The 23,910-nt window shown below is 36.9% G+C and overlaps 1 protein-coding gene across 1 annotated transcript; it reads right to left on the bottom strand.

The window, feature by feature from the left end:
* Nucleotides 1–246: 246 nt before the first annotated feature.
* Nucleotides 247–23,910, bottom strand: LOC113227455 (chitinase-3-like protein 1). The gene is made up of 8 exons (XM_026460384.1): nt 23,791–23,910; nt 9,773–9,955; nt 8,018–8,118; nt 5,936–6,201; nt 5,645–5,805; nt 4,803–4,957; nt 2,435–2,792; nt 247–553 (listed from the first exon to the last, which is right to left on the bottom strand). Exons 1-8 carry the CDS (start codon nt 23,846–23,848, stop codon nt 351–353), a joined length of 1,485 nt encoding a protein of 494 aa, XP_026316169.1. The 5' UTR covers nt 23,849–23,910; the 3' UTR covers nt 247–350.

Below are 23,910 nucleotides of genomic sequence, written 5' to 3'. Positions count from 1 at the left end.
TCTGACAGTACTCAAGACCTCTAATTTCTTATTCACCATCTGCAATACGCTTTCATTGGAGACTTTAACTTTATTTAAAATTCTTTTGTACACCCACATTGCAAAGGCTTCTAAGCGGTTGCTCAAATTTTCCGTACGTACCTAAGCAAAAAAAAGAATACACGGATATATCTATTGCTATTTATACAGGTGGAACTGAAATAAAAATTCAGAGCCATAATTAATTTGTTTCTTTTTATTATACTGCAACAACAATGGGTATAATTTACAGCTAAATGCCAAATTTTCAAAATACAATTTTTTTAAATGCTCGATTTTGTTAAAAAGTTTGTAGTAACCAGGCGACGTCTTCAACAATCTACCAAATCCGGAAAATTGCAATACTTGTGTGTATTATCCCAATGTAGACCATCAGGGCACTTGAATAACGTTGGAATTAGTTCCCCGTTAACTCCCGTTACGCATAAGTAAAAGATTGAACAGTCTACTGGGCTCGAAGTGAAACCTTCCGACTTGCAGATTGAATCTTCTGGAATTTCAGTGACGGGTGGTTCTGAAATTTTAAAATGTAAATTTTGTTTGTTATCGAGTTCTTAGCTTTTCGTGATTGTAACACATAGGAAATGAAACAATTTTTCGGGCTTCAAATCGCGTATATTTGTTTTTTCAAATAAACCAACGTTTTGGGCCCTTTACAGGTCCCATGGTCACGGTTGTTAACCAACAAGGTAATCAAGTCAATTTATTTGAAAAAACAAATATACGCGATTTAAATCCGGAAAAATAGTTTCATTTCCTTTTGTTTATTATGTTCTTAAACACACGCATAAAGCTAAAGAGTCATATTTCTTCGACGTTATATATAGGGCTATGAGCGCCACGGCTATGAGACACGGAAGGACAACATTACCTACGTTGCTCTGAACTCAAAGTAAGTACCTAACTAAAGCACTTGTGTTTTGGAAATCGGAAGCAACGACGGTGTCACAAACACCCAGACCGGAGACAATATAGAAAAGTTAGTTTCTCCATCGACCCGGCCGGGGATTTAAGCCGAGGCGTCAAAGATGACACTATGAAAACCACATGAAAACCGTCGTATAAACCACTCGATTACAGACGTCGTCTAAATATTGTACCTACATAGCGATTTCTTAGGTTTTCGCTATTGTTACACATAGGAATATAAATAGGAATGATACTATTTTTAACCGACTTAATTTCCGCTCTCAATTCGACAGTGTTTTTTTTGTATGTTACGCCGTTACTCTGGCGTTTGTGAACAGATTTGGATGATTCTTTTTGTTTGACAGAAGGTACCCCAGTATACAGTACCATTGAAATTTGAAGAAAATATTCACCTGTAAAGGTGTCAAACTAGGGAATGAAATCGGTTTCGCGCACTTTCCGGTAATCGATTTCAATAAAACTTGGCAAATAGATTATAATTCCTCGAACTTTTGAGGGCTTTTTTTAATAAAAAATTTAATTATTTCGGATAAAATCACGTGTATTTATTTCAAACAAATTAACATTTCGAGAACACTAGTGATTATGATAGCCGTAAAGGGCCAGAAACGTAGGTTTGTTTGAGAAAACAAATATTCGCGATTTAGATCCGACAAAATAGTTCCATTTACTATTGTAGATAGGATATCTTACTTCATGGAGACATTATGTTATTTTTAGAAGTAATACTGCATTTAAAGACTTTTTTAAAGTTCCTTGCTTCATCTGGTAATCGCACTTATGAAAATGTTAAAAAAACACCCCATATTTTTACGAAAGGGTCAAAGTCACAACGTCCCAGCTGTGAGACGCCGTGTACAATAAAAGAAAAAATACAGTAGACCACAGAAATATTTTTGTAAAATTGAGAAAAAAAACTATTAAGTTTTCGCAAGGGAGCCACCACACACTGTAACGCGGAATCGGCTTGAGTCAGTCAGAAAAAGATGTTGCGCGTTTTGCTTCCTCTCGCATCGTCCACGCGAAACGCATAATGACTTTTTCATATTTATTACACGCTTAGGCTTAATACGATTTCGTGTCGATAAGTACCACACTTGTCTACACGAAATCGTATTAAGACTTCTTAAATCAAATTTGTAATAAAATACCAATTGGAATAATATTTAAAATGACTTAATAGAATAGGAATTTGTACTGCAGTTATTGAATATTTTTTGTAATAATAATAATAACGTACACGCCCATAGTCCCGCAATAGGGAAACCATAGAAAAAAAAACCGGGTAAATATTACATAACTACATAGTACACCCAAACTCACGAGAGAAATAAATGTAGGTCATACAAATATTTATCCCGGCCCGAACCCAGAATCGAACCCGGGACCTCTGCGTGACAGTCCAGCATGATAACCGTTCGGCCATGGAGGCAGTTTATAATGCTTTAATGACTACAAAAATTACCTGTCGTAGTTGTAGGTGCAGCTGATTCAGTAGAGCTGGATGCGGAAGTAGTAGCTTCAGTAGTAACATTACTAGGAACAGGTGTAGATGTACTTTCAGAAACATTTTTGTTTCTTAAGACCCTATTAATAGTTCTTAGCATAGGGAAGTCTTCACCACACTGACCATGAAAATCATCAGTTTCAATACTCCACAACATAATTCCACCTAAGTTCAGTGACAGGGCATATTCCACCTTCTTGGTTATGGAACTGGGGTTGTCAAAAGACACCCAGTTGTGACCTTGAACGGCGTATGGTACTTTGGCTTCTTCGTCGTAACGAACTTCCCAGGATTGAGTGCGGAGAAAGTGGCAGAACTAAAATAGAAAATTGTTACTGTACAATAAAGATCGCGGAATTTTTTCTTCCTCTTTTTCTGTATTGTGCCCTTTTTAAGATATAGCAGATTTAAAAATATTCCTCTTAGTAATTTAAGGGCTTTTGTAGACTGCTATATGCAAGGTTTGCAGAGGTTGATGAGTTATTATTATTGACTAACAGCCATTTCCGTTTCATGATTAATAAATTAGCAACATCACACAGGTATGAATGATAGAGACGACTCTCTACAAAGCCGAAGGTATCAGATTGAATTTTTCTAAGGGAGTCACCACACATATCGACAGTGAATCGCATTAAGCCGGTCAGAAAAACGTTATGTCCGTGTAATAAGAGCGAAAAAGACTTTGTGCGTTTCACATCGGCGATCCTTGCATGCGTGGATATAAAGCTTTTTCTGATCGGCTCAAGCCGATTTCGTATTAATTATTGGTGTAGTGACTCTCTAAAGCCTGATGTGTAACATACGGCCTGGTATAGAAATTATTAGTAAATTAATTTGTAACATAGCCAGGTTTGTTACCTTTTATGAGAAGTTTATTGCCATGAAGGAACGAAAATGTGTGATGTTAAAATTTGAAGATACGTGTTACATACTCGTACTGCGACAAAATTACGAACTTTGAATAAAAAAACAATAGGCAGTTATATATCGTCGAAAAAGGCTATTGTCATATTAAAAAATCAAGTATGCATGGTTCTTAGGAAGTAAATGTAAAGTTTTTCAAAAGATTTCCAACGTATAGCAAACAAAATAACTAAATTTAGCGTTGTACAAAGAAAGAAACTAAAGTATGTAGATTACTGTAAACAGTTCCAAGTTAAAGTTGAAACTCAACGATCCGGAAATACAAAGTCGCACTCGTAACAAAGTAAAAGACTTTATCTCTAAGAAACTAGTAAGAAACCCTCTCAAAAATGTCAAGACACACAAAAGAAATATCCCGCTTCTATAACGTACTGGGAATTTAAACTAACACAGAATTTAATTTAGAAATCCACCGCTGTGAAGGCAAAGTTCCTACTTTCAGCTAACTTTGGTGTCAGTGGCTACGATGGTTAACTCAAACATAACTTGCTATAACTTTTCGCCTCACTCCATTAAGATTAGTCCGGCTTTTGAGCTGAATGTTTTATGTGGTTATATTCTATTCGTTTAAAATAATTATGTGTTCAGTTCTGTTTAAATTTTCGCTATGGATATGAAACTATTTTTTCGGACCTAAAGTCATATAGGTACAGCCGATGCTCTATGATTCTTGACCTCTAGATAAGTATTAAATAAACTTAACCTTAAAATGTGAGCCGTATAATTCAGAAGCAGTAGAGATCCTTGTGAAAGAGTTCGTCCAGGGTAGTACTACGACCTTACCTATTTCTGCCGCCAAGCAGTAATGTCAGCATTACTGTGTTACGGTTTTGAAGAGTAAACGTGCTAGTGAAATTACACGCTCATGAGACTTATCAACTTATGTCTCAGGGTGACGGGCGCAGTAGCACTGCCCCTCAGATCTTTGCGACTTAAAGCTCTGAGTGGCACTGCAATTGTTATGGACAGGCGTGTAGCTTACCATCAGGCGCACGACTTGTTGGTTCCGTCCTTGATATTATTATAAAAAAAATCTTTTTGATATGATTTCCTTGTAGCATGCATGAATGGTGTTTTAAGAAGCTTGCTAAGCTAATTTGATTTTTGACGTAAATACTGAATATAAAGAATAATGGCGAACTTTCATATACATTTTTGTTGACATAATTTGTAGGCGTCTGTTTATGAAAATTATGTGATTTAGTGATAGTTTAAATTTCTGAACGTAATAAAAATATAATAAAATAGGTTTTTTGGTTTACTATTCTGAGATGTCTGGATTAAAGTTATTCTAGTTTGAAGTTTTGAATGTTATGTTTTACACATGTTTTGCATAATTGAATAAAATACATTCGATGTATTATTACATGAAAATAAGATGTTGTTTGATGATTTTTACCTCATTGTAGCCAATGTGTCCTCTCTGCTGAGTGTAGGGTCCACTAATACCAGCTCCTGAACTTGGTGCTCTAACTCCATTCACATTGGCATTGACCAAATCAAACGTCCTACCGTACGCTGGTACTCCCAAGACCAACTTTTCTGGTGGAGCTCCTGAAATAAATTTTGTAGGACTACTTTAGACTTCGAAAGGGAAAATATCCAACATTAGCCAGTGCGTGGAAAACAAAACAGACGCAACTTAGATTATGACTGAAAAATCTTAAAGACTGGTTTGGATAGCGCAGTAGTCCACAATTTAAAGCAAACAACCTACAGTCCTAGTGGCCGCCAATCTTCCAGGACAAACTACAAATTTTCTTGAAAACACTGGTCATTGTAATTCCATTAAGCCCTACTAAGATTGTATTTATTATCATAATATTTGTTATTCTGCTGAAATCTAGTTGCAATGGCTGTTGAGTCTCAATAGAGTGTCCGTGGAATGGCAGTGATGGTATTCATTCATACCTTACTAAAAGTACCATGGAAATTACAATGCATATTTTAATTTTTATCTCTTTTAATCTGTAATTTAGTTTTCATATTAAATATAATATAACATTTGTTCAGTTACGCCATAGGCGTGCCATCGGCTCATTATTGAAGAGCAGAACATCATATAACAGCAAAAGCAGTTGATTAGTAAGCTCGATGGCCAGCCAAAGCCCCGTCTTTTAACTATTAGGAGAATACTAAAGTACAAAATCCTGCCATTGTCACAAACGACACTCAACTGAGATGATTAGAAATTACCAGACTTGGGGCCCTGGTGATATGTAATTATAGCATAAATAATACCTTGGGAAAGCCAATATTCCACAGCAACATCAACTGTAAGCACATTATTTTTAGGTACATTTTCGAAGCTCTCTCCCTTGTGAAGAGCCGCATTATGACCAGTCTCAGTGTTCCACGATCCGTACATGTCGTATGTCATTAGGTGAATTAGATCTAGATATCTGAAAAGATGAATGCCGTGTTAATATCTTTGACAAAAAAATTGAAGCTTATAAAATTAAATAGCAAATGCAGTAGATTTTGGGAAATAACTCCTGCCAGTCATTCTTAAGGATCTATTAAGGAGCTTACTTAGAAATAGCAGGAATATCATAAGATAAAGAAGCCGAAGTTTTATCAGCTGATAATGCTGCGGTGATCAGGAGTCCATGTGGATTAAATGCTTCTCTTAGTTCCTTTAGTAGCATAGTGAAATTGTCTATATCAGCCTCTCCATTGACAGTATCTCTACGGTTGGGATATTCCCAGTCGACATCGAATCCGTCAAATCCATGTTTGAGGACCATTTGCAGAGCGCTCGTGACAAAGTTCTTACGAAGAGCTGGATTTGCTGCCATCTGTGAAGGTAAGTTATGCCACAGAATTACACAACTTATTTTTGTACTGTAATATTGAATATCACGATGTTTTACTATTATGATATTCAATTACTTTTGTGCCTCTTGCCTCCGTGGCGTGGTCGAGCGATTTCTTTGCTGAATTGTCACCGGGCCGGTAGAAATATTTGCATGGCCTATATTTATTTCTCTCGTGACTTTGTTGAAAATTTGCATTAAACGCAGTTGTTCTTTGTATTAATAATAATAAAAAAACTTATTTTTGTGTTTTTTATACATTTTAAGAAAATTCACGATTTAATCACTTGAATATAATATCAATAGATACATACAATAACAAAATGTATATAATAACCATGATCTGCCGACCCTTGAAGCTTCCGGCCAGTCCATTAATAAGAATAAACTTTTATAGAAAGATTGAAAACTGGGACCCCCATGGACCCAGGATTTTAACTTCGATGGGAGCAAACATTTAGATGGAGCCGAGGTTTCGCTATTTTTGGCTTTTTAATATTTCCATCAGCTCAGTCCGCCCTCTTGATATTGACTTTACGAGTAGGTAAATCTTTCCGAAACAAGAGGATTTGCCATAATTGCTATTTGCAACGCTTGGCAAGCAAATTGCAAATTATATTGTAATAAGAGCGACTGTACAATGAGACTGAATTTAAAAAAATGTTTCTTATTTAAAAAATTGTTCCAATAAGAAATCGTAATAACATTTTAGATAATTATTAATACAAAGATCGAAAAATTCCTTCAATCCGGCCGGATTCGAATCGACGGTCTCCTAGCAACCCGTGCCAGACGGTATGCCAACTAAGCCACGCAACGAACCAGCGGACCTTACGAATTCTGCCGCGAATGTTCTTGTTGTCGGATCTTTGTATTTGGTTTTCAACAACTTTTTATCCGTAGCGCCATCTATGAGAAATCCATGAAAGTATTTCATCACCCAGTTGGGTATCTTTACAGCTACCAACACTGGCTAGAGTATTAATAATTATAACAAACTAGTGGAGTAATTTCACAAAAAAATAATTGAAAATCATAGTGGTGAAACATTCTGAGATTCAATAAAAATTTAACATCTTAGATGTTTAGAAGATAATTAACTACTAATAATAAAAAAATAAAAAAATAAAAAAAAAGTGGAGCTCCTTGTGAAAGAGTTCGTCCAGGGAAGTACTGCCCTGAACTGTTACTGAAGTAGCCTTACCTATTTCTGCCGCCAATCAGTGTCAATGAAATTACAGGCACATGGAACTTGTCAACTTCTGTGTCAGCGTGATGGGCGCGGTGGCAGTGTGCCCCTAAGATTTTTGCGATTGAAGGCTCTGAGTGGCATTGCAACTGTTATGGATAGGCGTGTCGCTTCCCACCAGACGAACGACTTGTTCGTCCCGTCACTTGGTATTATAAAAAAAGCAATCATATTTATACAACAGGGTCTTCATGTAATATATTCATGGGAAAATGAGAACGTGATTTTAAATGGTGGTAACCGAGAGTTCAAAGAACATTTATGTATTGCATAATCCTCCTTCGATGAATTATCGCCTTGTAGACTACGATTGAAGATTTTACAGAATAAAGAAAATAAAAGTTGCAATTGTGCTAATGATTCTTACACACTCAATCTTTGCGTTATCGATAAACAAATGCGCACCAAATGCGTTTTTGAAAATTTTGCAAGATGGCGAGGGTTGACACCAAAATTTACAAAGCCTTCCAAGTAATAAATGATATTAAAAGGTGATCAGAACATTTTGTGGAATGTGTTACAATATTATGAAAATGAAAAGGGCCTTACAATAGAATACTTCGCTGAACCTTCGTTCCATCCTCCAACGGCCAAAATGGTTTTTAAATTAGGATTTATCTTCTTTAGTGCATTGAATTTACCGAAATTATCTGCAATAAATTAACACATTACGAAAATTACTTAATTTTACATACTTATGTATCCAAAAACATCTTGCATAACTTTTTGTGACCAGAATGTTCTATTATAAAAACGACAAAGTACATTATTATGGCCTCTGTGGTAGAGTGGCTTGCACACCAGTTTTCACGGTGTCGCTGACTCTGAGGTCTCGGGTTCGATATCTATAACTAACGTTTCAATATATATGGTTTCAGGTTTGGATATTTGTGGTACCGTCGTTATACCATAACACAAGTGCTTAAACTTTGGGACCAGAGCAACATATCGATGCCTTACTTTCTCAAACTCGTATAAGAGTGATTATTCAGGAGATGGCAAATCTTTCTATTTACATTAAATTTCTTATCAAGAGCGTTAATTTGGATGCATTACTTTAAGAACAGGTAAAAACCAGTGTGTGAATATGAAGTAAATATGATGTATAATCAGCTTGCAAAATTTTGATATACAATTCATTTTTTGTATTTCAGTAACTTTATGCTTTAAGACAAGAGTTTGATATTTGATTTTTTAATAATTTAAATTTAAATTTCAACATAAGCTTTAATTCCAACTTCCCTAATGATCTTTCAAAATTTTGAAATACGCGCGGGTCACGTGAGTTGCCCTTTAAGTCGGTAAAAAATATGATTTGGTAATATTTTGTTTGTATATGCCCACAATTTAAAAACAATATAAAAGATCTTGCATTAATTTTTAGCCTTTTTCACTGTTCCACTATTCGTACAAAATTTGTTTGTAATGTAATGTAATGTAAAATGTAGCCTTTGTTTACATTTTCGGACTTTGATTACATCTCAAAGTTTAGTAGGCTCGAATCGCCGACATTGGTTATTCCGCGAGGGAAAATCGACGCTAACCAATCTAACAGGGCGCGACGGAACTAATTTGTGTTGCTGCATGATATGTGATTTTGTTTTTTTTTTTGTTACTGATGAAGGTAGGTTGAAATAAAAACTATGAAATTTTGTGCGAATTGCAAAAAAGTGTAAAATAAAAATTATAGAAAGCTATAATACCTTTTACTCTTGCTTTTACGGTGTTGACACACTGCAATCATATTTTTTTCGCTTTCTATTTCTTAAGTTTTCGCGGTTGCTACACATTGGAAATGAAACTATTTTTTTGTAACTAAATGGCATAAAAAACCAACATTTCGTGCTCTTTAAAGGACCAACTGTCAACCGTGACCATGGGACTTGTAAGAGCGATGCTACATTATGCGTTGCGTCGACGTTGCGACCCCTGGGCGGTGACGCTGCGTTGTACCGCATACAAATTAGAACTACATGCCACAAGGTGCGTAGAAACGGAGCGGTCAGGAGATAAAGCGGGGAGGGGTGCTGCGGTGTGTTAGTGGCGTTACGTTACGACACTGCATTGCTCGTGTGGCACTCGGTTCGTTGAAATCTTAGAGTTACTCGTATGGCGACACCGGTCGCGTCCGTGTGGCATCGTGATTTGTTTGAAAACAAATATAGATGATTTTAAATCCGAAAAAAAGTTTCATTTTCAAAATTAGTGCCTTCCTGAATTACATTAAACCTTATAATTTACAATTACGTTTTGAATACATGATTAAATAATGGCGTCGAAATTAATTGCAATGATGTGACTTACCTCTTCCCCAATTTTCAGGTAAATCCAACCAGGAATCAAGGGAAACAACAGTTCCCTGATTGTTAATCCCGACGAAGGTGTACACGAGGTGGGTGCAAAGATCGGTATTTATATGTTCGACGTTAAACTGACCCAGACCTAATCTGTAGGTTGCCCAGGAACCGTAGTAGCATACAACATGTTCTGAAATTAGGGGAAAGCTCTGAATTAATTGTAATTTTAATTACTAATATTTCATTAATACTAAATTGGTCCACGAAGGGAGCACCTTGGGCAACAATCGGCGAGAACCTTACGCCGATTGGCAAATCTTTCACCAAAATGCCGACGAATAAGAAGAATTCTGAATTGAAATCGTCAATCGATTCTCTCAAATTTTTGTAATGCCTTCGATTTTGTGATATAAAGTGGCGGAATGAACAAGTCGTGCACTTGGCAGTGAGCGACAAGCCTATCCATGACAGTTGCAGTACTACTAAGGTACCACTCAAAGCTATAAATCGCAAAGATTTGAGGTGCGCCATTCAGCCCGTCACCCTAAGATATAAGATGACAAGTTCCATATACCTGTAATTTCATTTAGTTCTGTCATGCGGGCCTCGCGTTATTAAATACAAGGCTCGGTCCACATGAATTTGATTGTAGAAATAAAGAAAGAATACAGGAAGGGAAAAGAGAAGATAAAGTAAAGACGTAAAGGCTGTAACAAAACATAATGATATAAAAATAGTTACAATCGTATAAAAACACTCCCTAATTAAATTAAATATAAGTTATGATAAAAGGGAACTTACCCCAAAAGGGCCTGTAATATCTAGAAGTATGCTTTATAAGCAGTTCGTTTACTTGATTTTCAATGGTACTACTAATATAATAATTTACAAGCAGTTAGTATACATGATTTAACTGGTCAGAATTTTATGTGAAGAAGTGAAATTTGGTAGAGTGGATGAAAGAGGTCGCATCGTCACAGTTCTTAATACAACGGTTTTTTTAACTTATTTTAAGACATGGGATTATTTTCTATTAATCCGAAACTTATAGCACTGTAAAAAAAGACTCATTACTGCATATGTTGTTATCATATGGATATATCACGGATGGAATTTCACCATTCCCCTCCTACCATCGGGGGACTTGACGTAGGCTGGGGTTCCACCTTTAAGTTGTCAATATACTCAAGATTCGCATGAAGTGTTACGTTATGTATGTATATGGGGGAATTTGTGTGGATTCTTAGCCTCCAGATTGGTATTGTGGTTTTGTGAACGCTATAAGTAGGGTCTTTTCAAGTCGAGAGTGAATAGGCATTATATGTATGGGTGTGCATGCTCCATCGTTGACCTCATCGTCACTTTCATGAATTAAGTCTTTGTTTTTTCTCATTTTCTTAACTTTCATTTTTACCAGCTAAGCAAGATGTCACGACCTTTTCAAGATTAAGTCGTTTTAATTGTAAAAGAAAGTTTTCTAAGTAATAAAGTCGCGTTTGTAAAAATTTAATGATGATTTTCGGGACGAAAACGTCTCAATTTAGCAATTGAGTCACTTTTTCGCCTACGGCGGTGGTGGTCTTGTCTTTGCAGATACAGATTCAATAAATGCGGCTTTGACACACCGACGCGGAAGTGAAATTTTAATTTCTCTGGTATGAATACTGGAAATTCCCTAATTTCAGAACAGCGGGGCTACTAAGTGCTCTTACCGCAATTCAGATTAAGCGTGCAACTTGAATTGTCTGTCAAATTCATAGCTGCGACCTCACAAAAACAAGGTAGGTTCAGTTATCAATTCAAAACTGTTGTATTTTCTCATAGTCAAATATTATCATGATGTGCAATTTACCGTAATAAGCCTTTCAAAAAAGGTACTCAGTGAGTTTCAACGGACTTTATAGGTAAGTGGCGGGTTTTTGTAACAGTTTTTACCCGACTGCGGGAGGGTTATGTTTTTCATGTGTATGTATGTCCATTTCTTTTTCACGCTGTACAGCCTAAACGATTTGATGGATTTTGACATAATTATGAGGTGTCGTTAGATTCGTCTTGATTGTGGGAGTGTCGTAGGCTATAAATAATCAGAACAGTGAGGGGAATATGTTTGCTTTTTCTTTCTAGCTAAATATTTTTGCAGTCGGATTTTTGTTTTTTTAAATAATTTTTAGACTTGTTACAAGATTACATTTTTAGTTTAAGTTTTATTACATTTAAGTGTTAATAAAATTGGAAATAAATTAATTTGCTACTCCGAGGACTCAGTGAAGGTTAAATCAATTAATTTTGCCACTCACATAAAGTCAATAAAATAAATAACACAAGCGCAACTATAGTCACAGACACCAAGGGGCTGTACGCGACATAAGACACGTTCGGCCGAGCATTATGCAATCAACAGCCCCTGTGGATGCCTCGTGGAGACGCGAAACACGTGTTGGGTATATTTTTGGTGATGGTGACTGTGATTGTAGTCGCGCTTGTGTTATTTATTTTATTAATTGTATGCGAAGAGAGGGTGGGAAAATTAACTGCATAAAAAAACATTGAACACAAGCGCGGCTATTTTGCACGATTTTTTTTTTTTTTTTTTTTTAAATAAATAACGCACACACTCAACATAGCCCCGCACTAGGGAAACCCTGTGTCGCGGGTGCCATGGACACACACATAGACAACCACAAATTACACCCAAACTCACGAGAGAAATAAATGTAGGCCATACAAACATTTCTCCCGGCCCGGGAATCGAACCTGGGACCTCTGCGTGGCAGTCCGGCATGGTAACCGTTCGGCCACGGAGGCAGTTTGATTGAACATTTAATGTGTTCGCGGAGTAGCAAATTAATTTACTTTCATCTTTATCAACGTGGACTTCCGCCAACTAACGCCTTAAATCTATCAATTATTTAAGTCTTAGACTTAGTCTTTCATTTTAATAGTTTAATGTAGATCGTACAGTAAGTTTTAAAAATTATACTATTTAAATTTCAGTTAAGCGTAATATTGAATAAACATTTATGAATATGAGGTGCGTTCGTGTTCTGTAATCAAATGGCAAACAAGCATAAATTATTGTGGTGAGCCACAATAATTTATGCTTGTTTGCTGCCTACATAAATATATATGTATATATAAAAAATAATGATTATAGCAAGATATGACTTGTGTAGTAATTCTTATCGGGGTGACAGAGGGAAACCAGGTTTTCAATATGGTAGACATGTGTAAGTAATGTGAGTAATATTACAAAGGTGATATCACGCGACAGGGTACTGTTATATCACGCATCACTTCGGAAAAATATGCATTACTCATAACATTACCCATTACATAGACCATATCGGGGTGCTCTGGGAGTTTCCCAAAATGAACTAAATATAGTAAATGTCTATATTAATAGCGCCACCCAGCAAATTTTCGACGTACTACTTGATCGGACATTGCTAACCGTGCCGTAGGGTTACGTAGCGCTGCTGCCAGGTGTCGCTACTAACACCCATTACGCGAAACAGTACTCGGCGTGATGCAATACTGTGATGCTATGATGCAATGTAATGCTAACATCACGCGTGATGTTCTCATTACGCGTGATGTTAGCATTACGCGTGATGTTAGCATTACGCGTGATGTTAGCATTACACATTACCCGCGTGATGCATCGCTCGGAAACAGTACTCGCGTAATGTATTACCTGAAACAGTACGCGTGATGGTGGTATTACGGAGTGATGTTTATAGTCTAAGTAATGCGAGTGACGTTGTAACGGTAACATCACGGAATGATGTTTGTTTATGAGACATCTCGTGTAATAGTAATATTATGCGTAATGCAATGTTAATGCATCTAATTTGGAATATTGTAGTAGAACGATGTTTGTATTAGCACCCAAATTATTTAATAACTTACTATGGTGGTTGGTGTGGGTTGGTGGATGGTGTAATCGAAATAAACCGTAAACAATTTAAACTGACATCAATGCTTTATTAAATATAATATTACAATATTTTGATTTTTTTACTTGGTAATCTAGAAGGAGATCGATACGCTTTTATACAATCTTGGGCCAAGATGTAAAAGTTGAAGGTGATAATAATAAATAGCTTATGTATTGTTATATCATCACTTGTCTTGTCATTGTCACCAGGCATGCTAACCAAAAAAATTACGTGTTTTCTTGTTACAATAAAGTATGAATGTAAATTGTAAATCTTTCCGGGGTTCTCAGTTAATCTCACTCAGTGTTGGGTCATGGAAAAATTTCCATTAAAAAAATCATATGTATTTTTCAGAAAAATAAATGATTTCCGGAAATGTTTGCAATATTTTTCCTCTAATTTTCCCACATTTGACGTTGACTTTGATTTCTGCCAACGCCAAGTATCAAAACAAAACTCAAAAGTTGAAGCGCAGACTAAGGAGAAGACAGTACGTATGTTGAAGTTACTGAACGAAAACGATGGAGCCAACAAGAGTTGGTGATGGTGTGGTTGGTGGAGGATTTGTCACTGTGTGAGATCATCTTAAATCTCATTTTTCTTATAGGTGGCTTTTAGATATACAACCCTTTTTTTAAAACCGTACCTCAACTTATTAAATTTTGGCCCCGACTAGCGACTGCCCCGTCTCCATAACCTCTCGGAAAATTATCCGAGATATACATAACAGTATCTCAGTCTCACACGCACTCGCCATCATTCAAGTTAAATTAACAATTATTATGATGCGTATAGGAATTATTTCGTAATGTATCGTTCTTTTATTATACATACGAGGTGAACTTGGGTATATATCGATATTAATAGCGCCACCTAGCAAATTTTCGACTTACTACTTGATGGGACATTGCTATCCGTGCCGTAGTGTTACGTAGCGCTGCTGCCAGGTGTCGCTACTAACACCCATTACGCGAAACAGTACGCGGCGTGATGCAATGCTGTGATGCAATGATGCAATGTAATGCTAACATCACGCGTAATGTTAGCATCACGCGTAATGTTAGCATCACGCGTAATGTTAGCATCACGCGTAATGTTAGCATCACGGAGTGATGTTAGCATTACACATTACCCGCGTGATGCATCGCTCGGAAACAGTACGCGCGTGATGCATTACCCGAAACATTACCCGCGTGATATTACCTGAAACAGTACACGTGATGCTTATATTACGCGTGATGCTTAGAACAGAACATCACGGAGTGATGTTTGTTTAATACTATTATGCGAAATGCAATGTAAATGCATCTAATTTGGAATATTGCAGTAGAACGATGTTTGTATTAATACCCCAATTATTTCATAATTTACTAAATGGTGTAAAAGGACGGAACCGTAGACAATTTAAAATGAAATTGCATAATTTGTTAATCAGTGCTTGTGCTTGGTTAAATATATTTCGATCTTTCTTGGTAATCTAGAAGGAGATGGATACGCTTTCATACAATCAATCCAAGATGTAAAAACATGAAGGTAGTATCAGTTAATTGCGTAGGTATTGATGTACCATCACTGAAAATTCTGCGAATTGAACTGAAAGCAGAGCTATAAGAGATTTAGTAAAAGTGAGGTTATGTAACAACTTATAATTAACGTCTGATTTTTGGAGTGCATTTGTTATTTTACAACTTACTAGATGGTGTAAACGAATTAAACAGTAGACATTTAAAATGCAATTGCATAACTTGTTAATCATTGCTTGATTACGTGGCAATTTATAATGTAAAATTTAACCAGGGTGAGTGTGGGTTGCCAGACGGTTCGTAATATTTCGTAATTTTTGTTTGATTCTCTCTAGTAATATGTAAGTAGATCTTGTTTATAATGCAAGTTTATGTTCTAGAAATGCGTTTTATAGGTTGTTTTAAAACGCATCGCTTTTTTAACCGACTTCAAAAAAAGGAGGAGGTTGTCAATTAGTCGGTGTTTTTTTTTTTTTTTTTGGTTGTGTGTGTTACACTGTGTGATGTTGTGGGTAATAGTAATATCACAGAGTAATATTACTTTTACGGAAAGGTGATGTGATATCACATTACTTTTCGAGGTACTGTTTTGCGCACGTCTACAATATGGTGCTTTTATTTGACAACATACACAGATGTACAACGTCGATGGTGAAGTGGGAAAGGACTCCCCCTAATCGACACTTAGTCGAGGACCCGTACACACGTTCCAATTAGGAACGGCTCAGGGTGCAACAACTACGTGTTACGTTCTAAAGCGGAGTTCCAAATAGGAAGCAGCGCTAGAAGCGTAGCACAGTGCAGTAGGTTCAACGGTAACGATCTAAAGCGGAGTTCCAAATAAGGAAGCAGAGCTAGATGCGTCGTAAGTTGGATTACATTATACACACATCGCCGCCCGTAGTCATTCCGCGAGGGAAAATCTTAACACCGCGATGCAGAATTTGCGATTTCGACGCCAATGCCATCTAGCGGTGCGTGACGGAACTAATATGAGTTGTTGCCTGTTATGTGATTTTGTTACACTTGTAATTTTGTTTTATTACAAATGATAAAATATGACTAAAATTTGCCGATATTATTAGGTACCATAATTTGTTGAATTAATTCTACAAATTAGAAAAGGGAAATTTTCTCTTTTCTAACACAATCGTTTTATATTTCCGGATAGCTGTCTTTGTTTTTGCATGTGATTGATTATATAGTTCCACCTCACTCTTTGGATTTAGTCTTTTTTTTATGATATCAAGTGACGGGACAAACGAGATGGGCGCTTGGTGGTATATCTATGGTGGTAAGCGACACGCCTATTTATGACAGTTGCAGAACCACTCAGAGTTTTAACCGCAAAGATTCGAGGGGCACAGCCATTGGGCTCGTCACCCTGAGACATGAGTTGACAAGCTCCATTATCGGCCTGTAATTTCACCCTTTAAAACCGGAACGCAGTAACGCTTACATTAGTGTTTCGCGGCAGAAAAAGCCTGTCATTAGCATTCCAGAGACAATAATTAATTTTTAAAAGTAAAACTCATCATCTTGACACGCAATTCCCGTTCAACTTTTTGTTGGTCGTGATACGAATTCAAACAATTCAGAACTGCATGGAATCTGGCTGGTACCATAGAAGCTCATAATTATGTCCCCAGGTAGTTGATATAGTGGCACAATGTTATTTATCATATTATTGCGTACATTTAATGAAAGAATGTATGAATGTTAGTCAAAGTTTAAGACGAACATGAATTGTTTGTGTCACAAAATAGAAAACAAAATACTGAAATACGTTTCAAATACGTAGCTAACTTTTGATGTGAAAATTGTAAGTTACGCCATTAGTGATATAAGCAAAATATGAGGTAGTGTGCGTTATTGCGTACGTTAAAAACTTAAAAAGATAAAGTTCTAATACCTCACAACAGGAAAAAGTAAACGAATCCATGTTATAAATTAAAAAATATATATTTTTTGAGTTATCAGTGGTTACATAAAGGAATCCACGTCATAATATGCATGTTGTCAATTTCACGAGTTTTAATCTGTCTAATAAAGATTACAATGGATAATAAATTACTTGATTTATTATATTTCAGTAAACAGTTAATTTGATCTGTTCCAGCTGTTATGCAATTAATAAAATTCTAGAAATGTCTATATTTAGGCAATAAAATTAGATATCTTTTGAAAAATAAACAAGCCGCTTCATGTGTAATAGAGGTCCTTGTGAAAGAGTTTAGGGATTTAATTAAACTGGGACGTTTTATGTAATGTCCTAATTGAAGTTTAGGCGTTTCTTTGCAAGTCTATGCGCGTCGAATGGCACGTCGTGAAATTAGCGTGACTAAAATTCGGCAAGTGATTTTTAATTTACTTCCTTTTTTAGCAACACGGTGTTAATTTGTCACATAATATTGTTATAATTGTTGGCAGTCGTTTGGCAAATAATGTTTTTTTTTCCGACTTCAAAAAAGGAGGACGTTCTCAATTTCACTGTATGTTGTTTTTGTATGTATGTTACGCGACAACTCCGATTTGTCCGATTTGTATGATTCTTTTTTGTTGGAAAGAGGATACCTCAGTGGTGTTCCCATTTAATTTTGAAAGAAATATTCCACCTCTCAAGCCACCCGGCTTACCGGAGGATATCTAGTTTATCCTCTACTAGCTCTCCGGGCTAGTGCCGGAGATGCCAGTCGCAGTGTCCTGCGACAATGTCCGGACATAGCTTCCAACTTAAAGGGCAACTCACGTACCCCGCGCGTCTCCTCGCTTCAGGCCCTCAGCTAGACCGCTACTAGGTACGACGCGCTAGCTGCTCACGAGACAGACGCCCCGGCCACTCTCAATCGGGGCAGACAAACATGTCCGTCTCTGCAGCTAACCAAACCCCAGCGAGTCCACACTCAAGTCCGGGTCCACCAGAGATGCCCAATGCAAAGGTGTATCACTGGCGGAGGGCTTGGCCCGGACGCACGCTGTACCCTGGTCTTGCCGTCGAGCCCGTAGTCCTCAGGAAAGCCATATCTTTCGGGTCGGTAAATAGCACCGCCAGAGTTCAGTACAATAGAGAGTACAGTTCTAGTAGCAGTAGAGCTCATTGTGAAAAGTTCGTGCAGGGAAGTACTGCTACCAATTTCTGCCGCCAAGCAGTAATGTGAACATTATTGCGTTCCGGTTTCGAAGGGTAAGGGTGCTGGTGAAATTACAGGCACATGGGACTTGTCAACTTATGTCTCAGGGTGTTGGGCGCAGAGGCAGTGCCCCTCAGTCTTTGTGTTTTAAATCTTTGAGTGACACTGCAACTGTTAGGAAAAGGCGTGTCGCTTACCACCTGGTATACGATTTGTTCGTATCGTCACTTCGTATAAAAAAAATGCATTTCATGCTATGCTGCGGCTTCGCTAGCGGTGTAGTGCGTCTGGCGTGTTTGCCGTGAATAGAGTAAATGATTTTTCGCCATAATAAGAAAGAGACATTGGTCCTTTCTTACGAGAATGAGCAAATCGGCCAATATAAATTGTAAGGACAGTATGCGATACGTGCAACTTTAAAATACAAATAGAAAAAATATAATTATACCATTATTTGTAATGTAAATTTAATTCTTCATTATTTACTTCATTAATAATAATAATTTTCGGTTAATAAAATTAATTTTCATTTCTCTTGCTCTTAAACTTCGTATTTATGCTGGATGTACGCTGCATAAAATAGGATTTTATGCTTTAGTGCATAAAATAAAAAACCATCACATTAAATATGTCTAACTGTTGTAATTTTACATTCAATTTTAATTAAATAATCGTTTATTTGTAACATTGCTGTTTAATTTCCTCGCAATCGAAGTGAAAAGCAGAGTGTATAACTCGTTCACAAAACCCATTTTACCCTCGACTTAAGTATCCACTGTCGCCTGCGGCTCGGGATATACTCATCTCGGGTAAAATGACGCGTTATGCACTTGTTGTACAATCTACTATTAATTGTTAAAATATTCGCTTAATTGTTATCTAAACAGAATTGAAAAATCCATTGTTGTGTTGTGAACCATAATTATTCATACCAGAAATAAACATTGTATTTATTTCCTCGCAAATGTGATGAAAAACGTTGTATGTATTACGGACGGTAAATAAATACAAAATTCGACTTATTATAGCCCAAAGCCGAAATTGACTGTCCCTAATACACAATGCACTTTTGATATTTATCATTTCAATGACGACTTCCGTGAACGAGCGGCTTGCGCATCTGTTTTCATGGTGTCGCCATCTCTGAGGTTCCGGGTTCGATCCCCGGCCGGGTCAATGTAGAAAACTAACTTTTCTGTATTGACTCGGGTCTGGGTGTTTGTGGTGCCGTCGTTGTTTCCATAATACAATTTCCATATATTATATGGAAATTGTATTATATGGAAATTGTATAATATATAATTTCCATAGTTCAATGTCCATAATACAATTGCTTTAGTTAGTTACTTTGGGATCGGAGCTACGTATGTGATATTGTCTAATAATACAATATTTATTTTAAATGTTATAACAGATCAAGATAACCAGAAAGAGCAGAACAAGTCACTACCATGGATTTTTGTCATGCAAGTATGCAGGAGCCGTATAAGCCATTAGTCGATATAAAGTTTTGTGATTTCGTAGCATTACAACTCCTTGTGAAAGAGTACGTCCAGTGTAGTACTGTCACCTTAACAATTTCTGCCGCCAAGCATTAATGTCAGAATTACTGTGTTACGGTTTTGAAGGGGGGTGCTGGTGAAATCACAGGCACATGGAACTTGTCAACTTGTGTCTCAGGCTGACGGGCGCGACGTCAGTGCCCCTCAGACCTTTGCGATTTATATCTATGAGTGGCACTGCAACTGTTATGTAAATGCGTGTAGCTTGCCATAAAGCGCACGACTTGTTCGTCCCTTCACTTGATATTATAAAAAAAATAGGTTTTTCATTCATTATAGTTTTACATTTCGTATATGTCAAACTTTGAATATTAAATCTTATTACAGAAGCGTATGCATTATTGAATAGTCTCGTTACGTACCAGGTAAGTGCTTTGAAGGTGGTCGCTGTTTATACAACAATGGATCAATGAGTGGTTTAATATATGATAGCAATTATGAATAATCAATACTAACGCTAGCAATCCTTATCAGGAAACTAATATCAATGATGTTACGACTTATGTGCTCCTTAGAGCTCCTTATGATAGAATTTTTTTAAATTCCATATCTGTACTGTATCAGAGACGCAATGATATTGGCCTAATATTTTCCTTGACAGTATGTTTAGTGTTGGTGAATAACATGCGAAAGTATTGGGAGTATGTGTAAGAGAAGTGTACTGAGAATAGTACAATACTTAGTACTACTCATTACTACATTTTTTTTCTTTTCTTTGCCTCTTTCTTTTTTGTTTGTCTTCTTGTTTGGGAATATCTGTGAGAGGACAGTTTACAAGAAGAGAGTTCGTCCGGAGAAATGCCCTTACCTACCTATGTGTGTGCGTTCAGGTTTCGAAGGGTAAGGGTGTTGGTGAAATTATTGATAGGTACATGGACTTATCAACTTATATCTCAGGGTACCGAGCGCAGTGGCAGTGCCTGTCAGATATTTGTGATTTAATGCTCTGAATGGCATTGCAATTGCTATGGACAGGCGAGTGTCGCTTACCACGTTATGCAAGTTCATAGATCATCTGAATTGGATTTGTTTTCGTTTTCATTAAATAAATTTAAAACTGTATTATATAACTGCTCAAAGTAACAATTTTGTAGCTTTGCAATTTAATTTGACCACATTTACATTATTTGCTTTGAATAATCATATCCATTGGTTTGTACAAAGAGTAAACGCTTGTGATACTATGTTATATGTGCATGCTATATTTGCCTATTATTGGGTTTACACTCGAGTAATTTGTGCAGTGTTATTCGTTCTTGTACATTGTACAGCAGGCTTAAAATTTGCATGAACGTATACCTGAAAATCGTCAACGTCAGTTTAACTAATAGTGCGATTCACGTAAGTTCAAGCTATCAAAATATCGTTGAAGTTACGTAGTCGTTCAGTTCGAGTAGAATCGAAACGTAACGACTAATGAACGACATCCTGGATTGTGAAATCTGACATTTAGTCGTCGGAAGTCTATTGAAAGAACTGTCAAAATTTTAGCAGAATACATATGACGTGTCGTTTAGAGTTGATTTAAATTCGAATAATATACCAGAAAATACGCTTTAACGACATTTGGATCGAATGACTTCAAATTGGACTCGTTGACGTTCACCGTCACACGTGAATAGGAAAAAGCAGTTCAACGACTAAATCGCTACGACATCGCAACGGTTTGATTACATGAATCACCCCACTGGTATCTTTAAGCACTTGTTGTCAGAGTTATGAGTGAATGAAATAAGATTTTGTGTTCTTTGTGAAAGCTGTACTATATAAACTAAAGCTAGTTTTAATGTGGAATGAGTATTTTGATATCAGGGGGTCTACTCTCGATCTCCGTCCGAAACAATTACTGTCAAATAAGCAATACTTGACCAAATGAAAAGACACGTGTTGCGAATGAAGCTGCATACTGGATACTTGTCTTTTAATTTTGTCGAATATTACTTATTTGACAGTAATTGTTTCGGACGGATGTCGGGCGGAGATCGAGTGTAGCCCCCCAGATCGAGGGAAAAAGGTATCTGGTATCGCACGACTCAGTGTCAGTCTCCTCTTTTCCCTTGATTTGCAGAGTGCAATTATGGTAAGAAAATAGTTGTTATCGCACTAAGGATGAGAACCGGACACGTTCCATTAAACAGTTTTGCTTTCTTAATGAAAAAAAAGAACAACGTGAGCGGTACGAGCAATAGAGGGCGGCGTTGATGAGAAACCTCTGATCAACCGAACATCCGTAGGTGCTATAAATTGTATAGGTACTAAGCAATCCCCACACGAAACAGATAAAAAGACTGTTACTATTTGTTGAACAGGCTCTCCAGCAGCGCTGTTCAGACATGTAAGCTATAGTTTAGAATACGATGGAATATACATATACATTGTACAAAAGCTCCTAAATAAATAGGCCTCGCGTCTATGCATAGGCGGCTTCCGTTATCTTCTTCTTTTTCTTTACAAAACGTATTAATACTCTAGTGTTACACTATCGTATAGATTTGAAACATCCGTTTATAACTGGGTCTGACGCTTGGCAATTACTTCAAGTGGATACGGGTGCTTATGACAAGTAATTATTATGCTCCTCTGCAGCTGTTGTTGCTTTAAATATAATGAGATATATTTTTGAGACTACAACTTGAGACGTCGCTGAATACAGTTTTTGCCGCTGCTCAGATGGAGCAACTTTGATGATTGAGTTTCGACAACTGGCAACCCGCAGCTTGCTGTTTATTGACGTTTTTCATATAATTTCAAGAAACCACGTAGACGTAACTCCAGTTGAGAGTTTCGGCAATCGACTTCAGTTTTGGAATGCCGAAGTGCGTTATTAAATAAATTTTTAATGCCGCAACTAGAAACTTGCAAATTTGTACCGGTTGTCTCCGGAAGAGAGAAGAGGTGCTTAATACGAAATTATTTTTCGTGTGCATTTATGAACCGACTTCGATCTCTCTCGACTCAGCAAATTTAAATAAAATATTTTCTTTAAATTAAATAGTGGAATATTTTTTTAAATTTGCTGAAACGGCCATCAGTTCTATGAGCTATGTGCCCTGCCCACTGCCACTTCAACTTGCTAATCCTTTGAGCTATGTCGGTGACGTTCGTTCTTCTACTGATCTCTTCATTTCTGATTCGATCACATTGATAAATACCGAGCATTGCTTGCTCCATAGTTCGTGAGTGACTTTGAACTTTTTTATGATGCCCATAGTAAGCGATCACGTCTCAGAGTCGTAGGTTATCGCTGGCAACACGCACGGTTAGAAGGCTTTTGTCTTCTTGTTCTTCTTACTAAACCAATATAGCGGACTGGCAACTTTAAAACATTGGTAAATTCTACGTATTTCTTCGTACGTGGCTTAGACTTAACTTAAAACTTGAAATGTAAATTCCAGCTTAGTGTTGACTGAACATGAGCAGTATAAAAAAAATCTTAGTTATTGAGGGCGGCCTTTCTCTCTAGTGAGAGTGTAAAGGTATTTTTTGTATTATGATACCAAGTACGCAAGAACTGCTACGGACACGCTTGTCCGTAGCAGTTCCAGAGCCTTAAATCGCAGATCTGACGGGCACTTCCACTGCGTCCGTCATCGCCCTGAGACATAAGTTGACAAGTCCCAGATGCCTGTAATTTCACCAGCACTCTTACCTTTCAAAACTGGAATAAACAGTAATGCTCACATTACTGCTTAGTGGTAGAAATAGTAAGGTGACAGTACTGCACTGGACGAATTCTTCCACAAAGAGCTTTTACTGCTACTAAAGGTTTTTCTTTCGTATATTAAACATCTTTCTGTTCTCGAATTCCATTCTTTATCTACAGTGCAAACTATAAGCTAATATAATATTTCTGTTAAAAAAACATACTCACTTTCACCAGACACGGCGGAAATCGCGAACAAAACCAAAGCAAAAACACTTAACCCCATTTTCCTGTTAATTGAATTAATTGAATAATTCAGTACCACCTCGTCGCAACACTCACTGGTAT

This window comes from Hyposmocoma kahamanoa, unplaced genomic scaffold, assembly GCF_003589595.1.
Source record: "Hyposmocoma kahamanoa isolate Upper Pololo Valley unplaced genomic scaffold, ASM358959v1 210, whole genome shotgun sequence".
NCBI classification, from domain to species: Eukaryota; Metazoa; Arthropoda; class Insecta; order Lepidoptera; family Cosmopterigidae; genus Hyposmocoma; species Hyposmocoma kahamanoa.
Note: the sequence above shows the minus strand (reverse complement) of the source record. Positions and strands in the feature narration are given on the sequence as shown.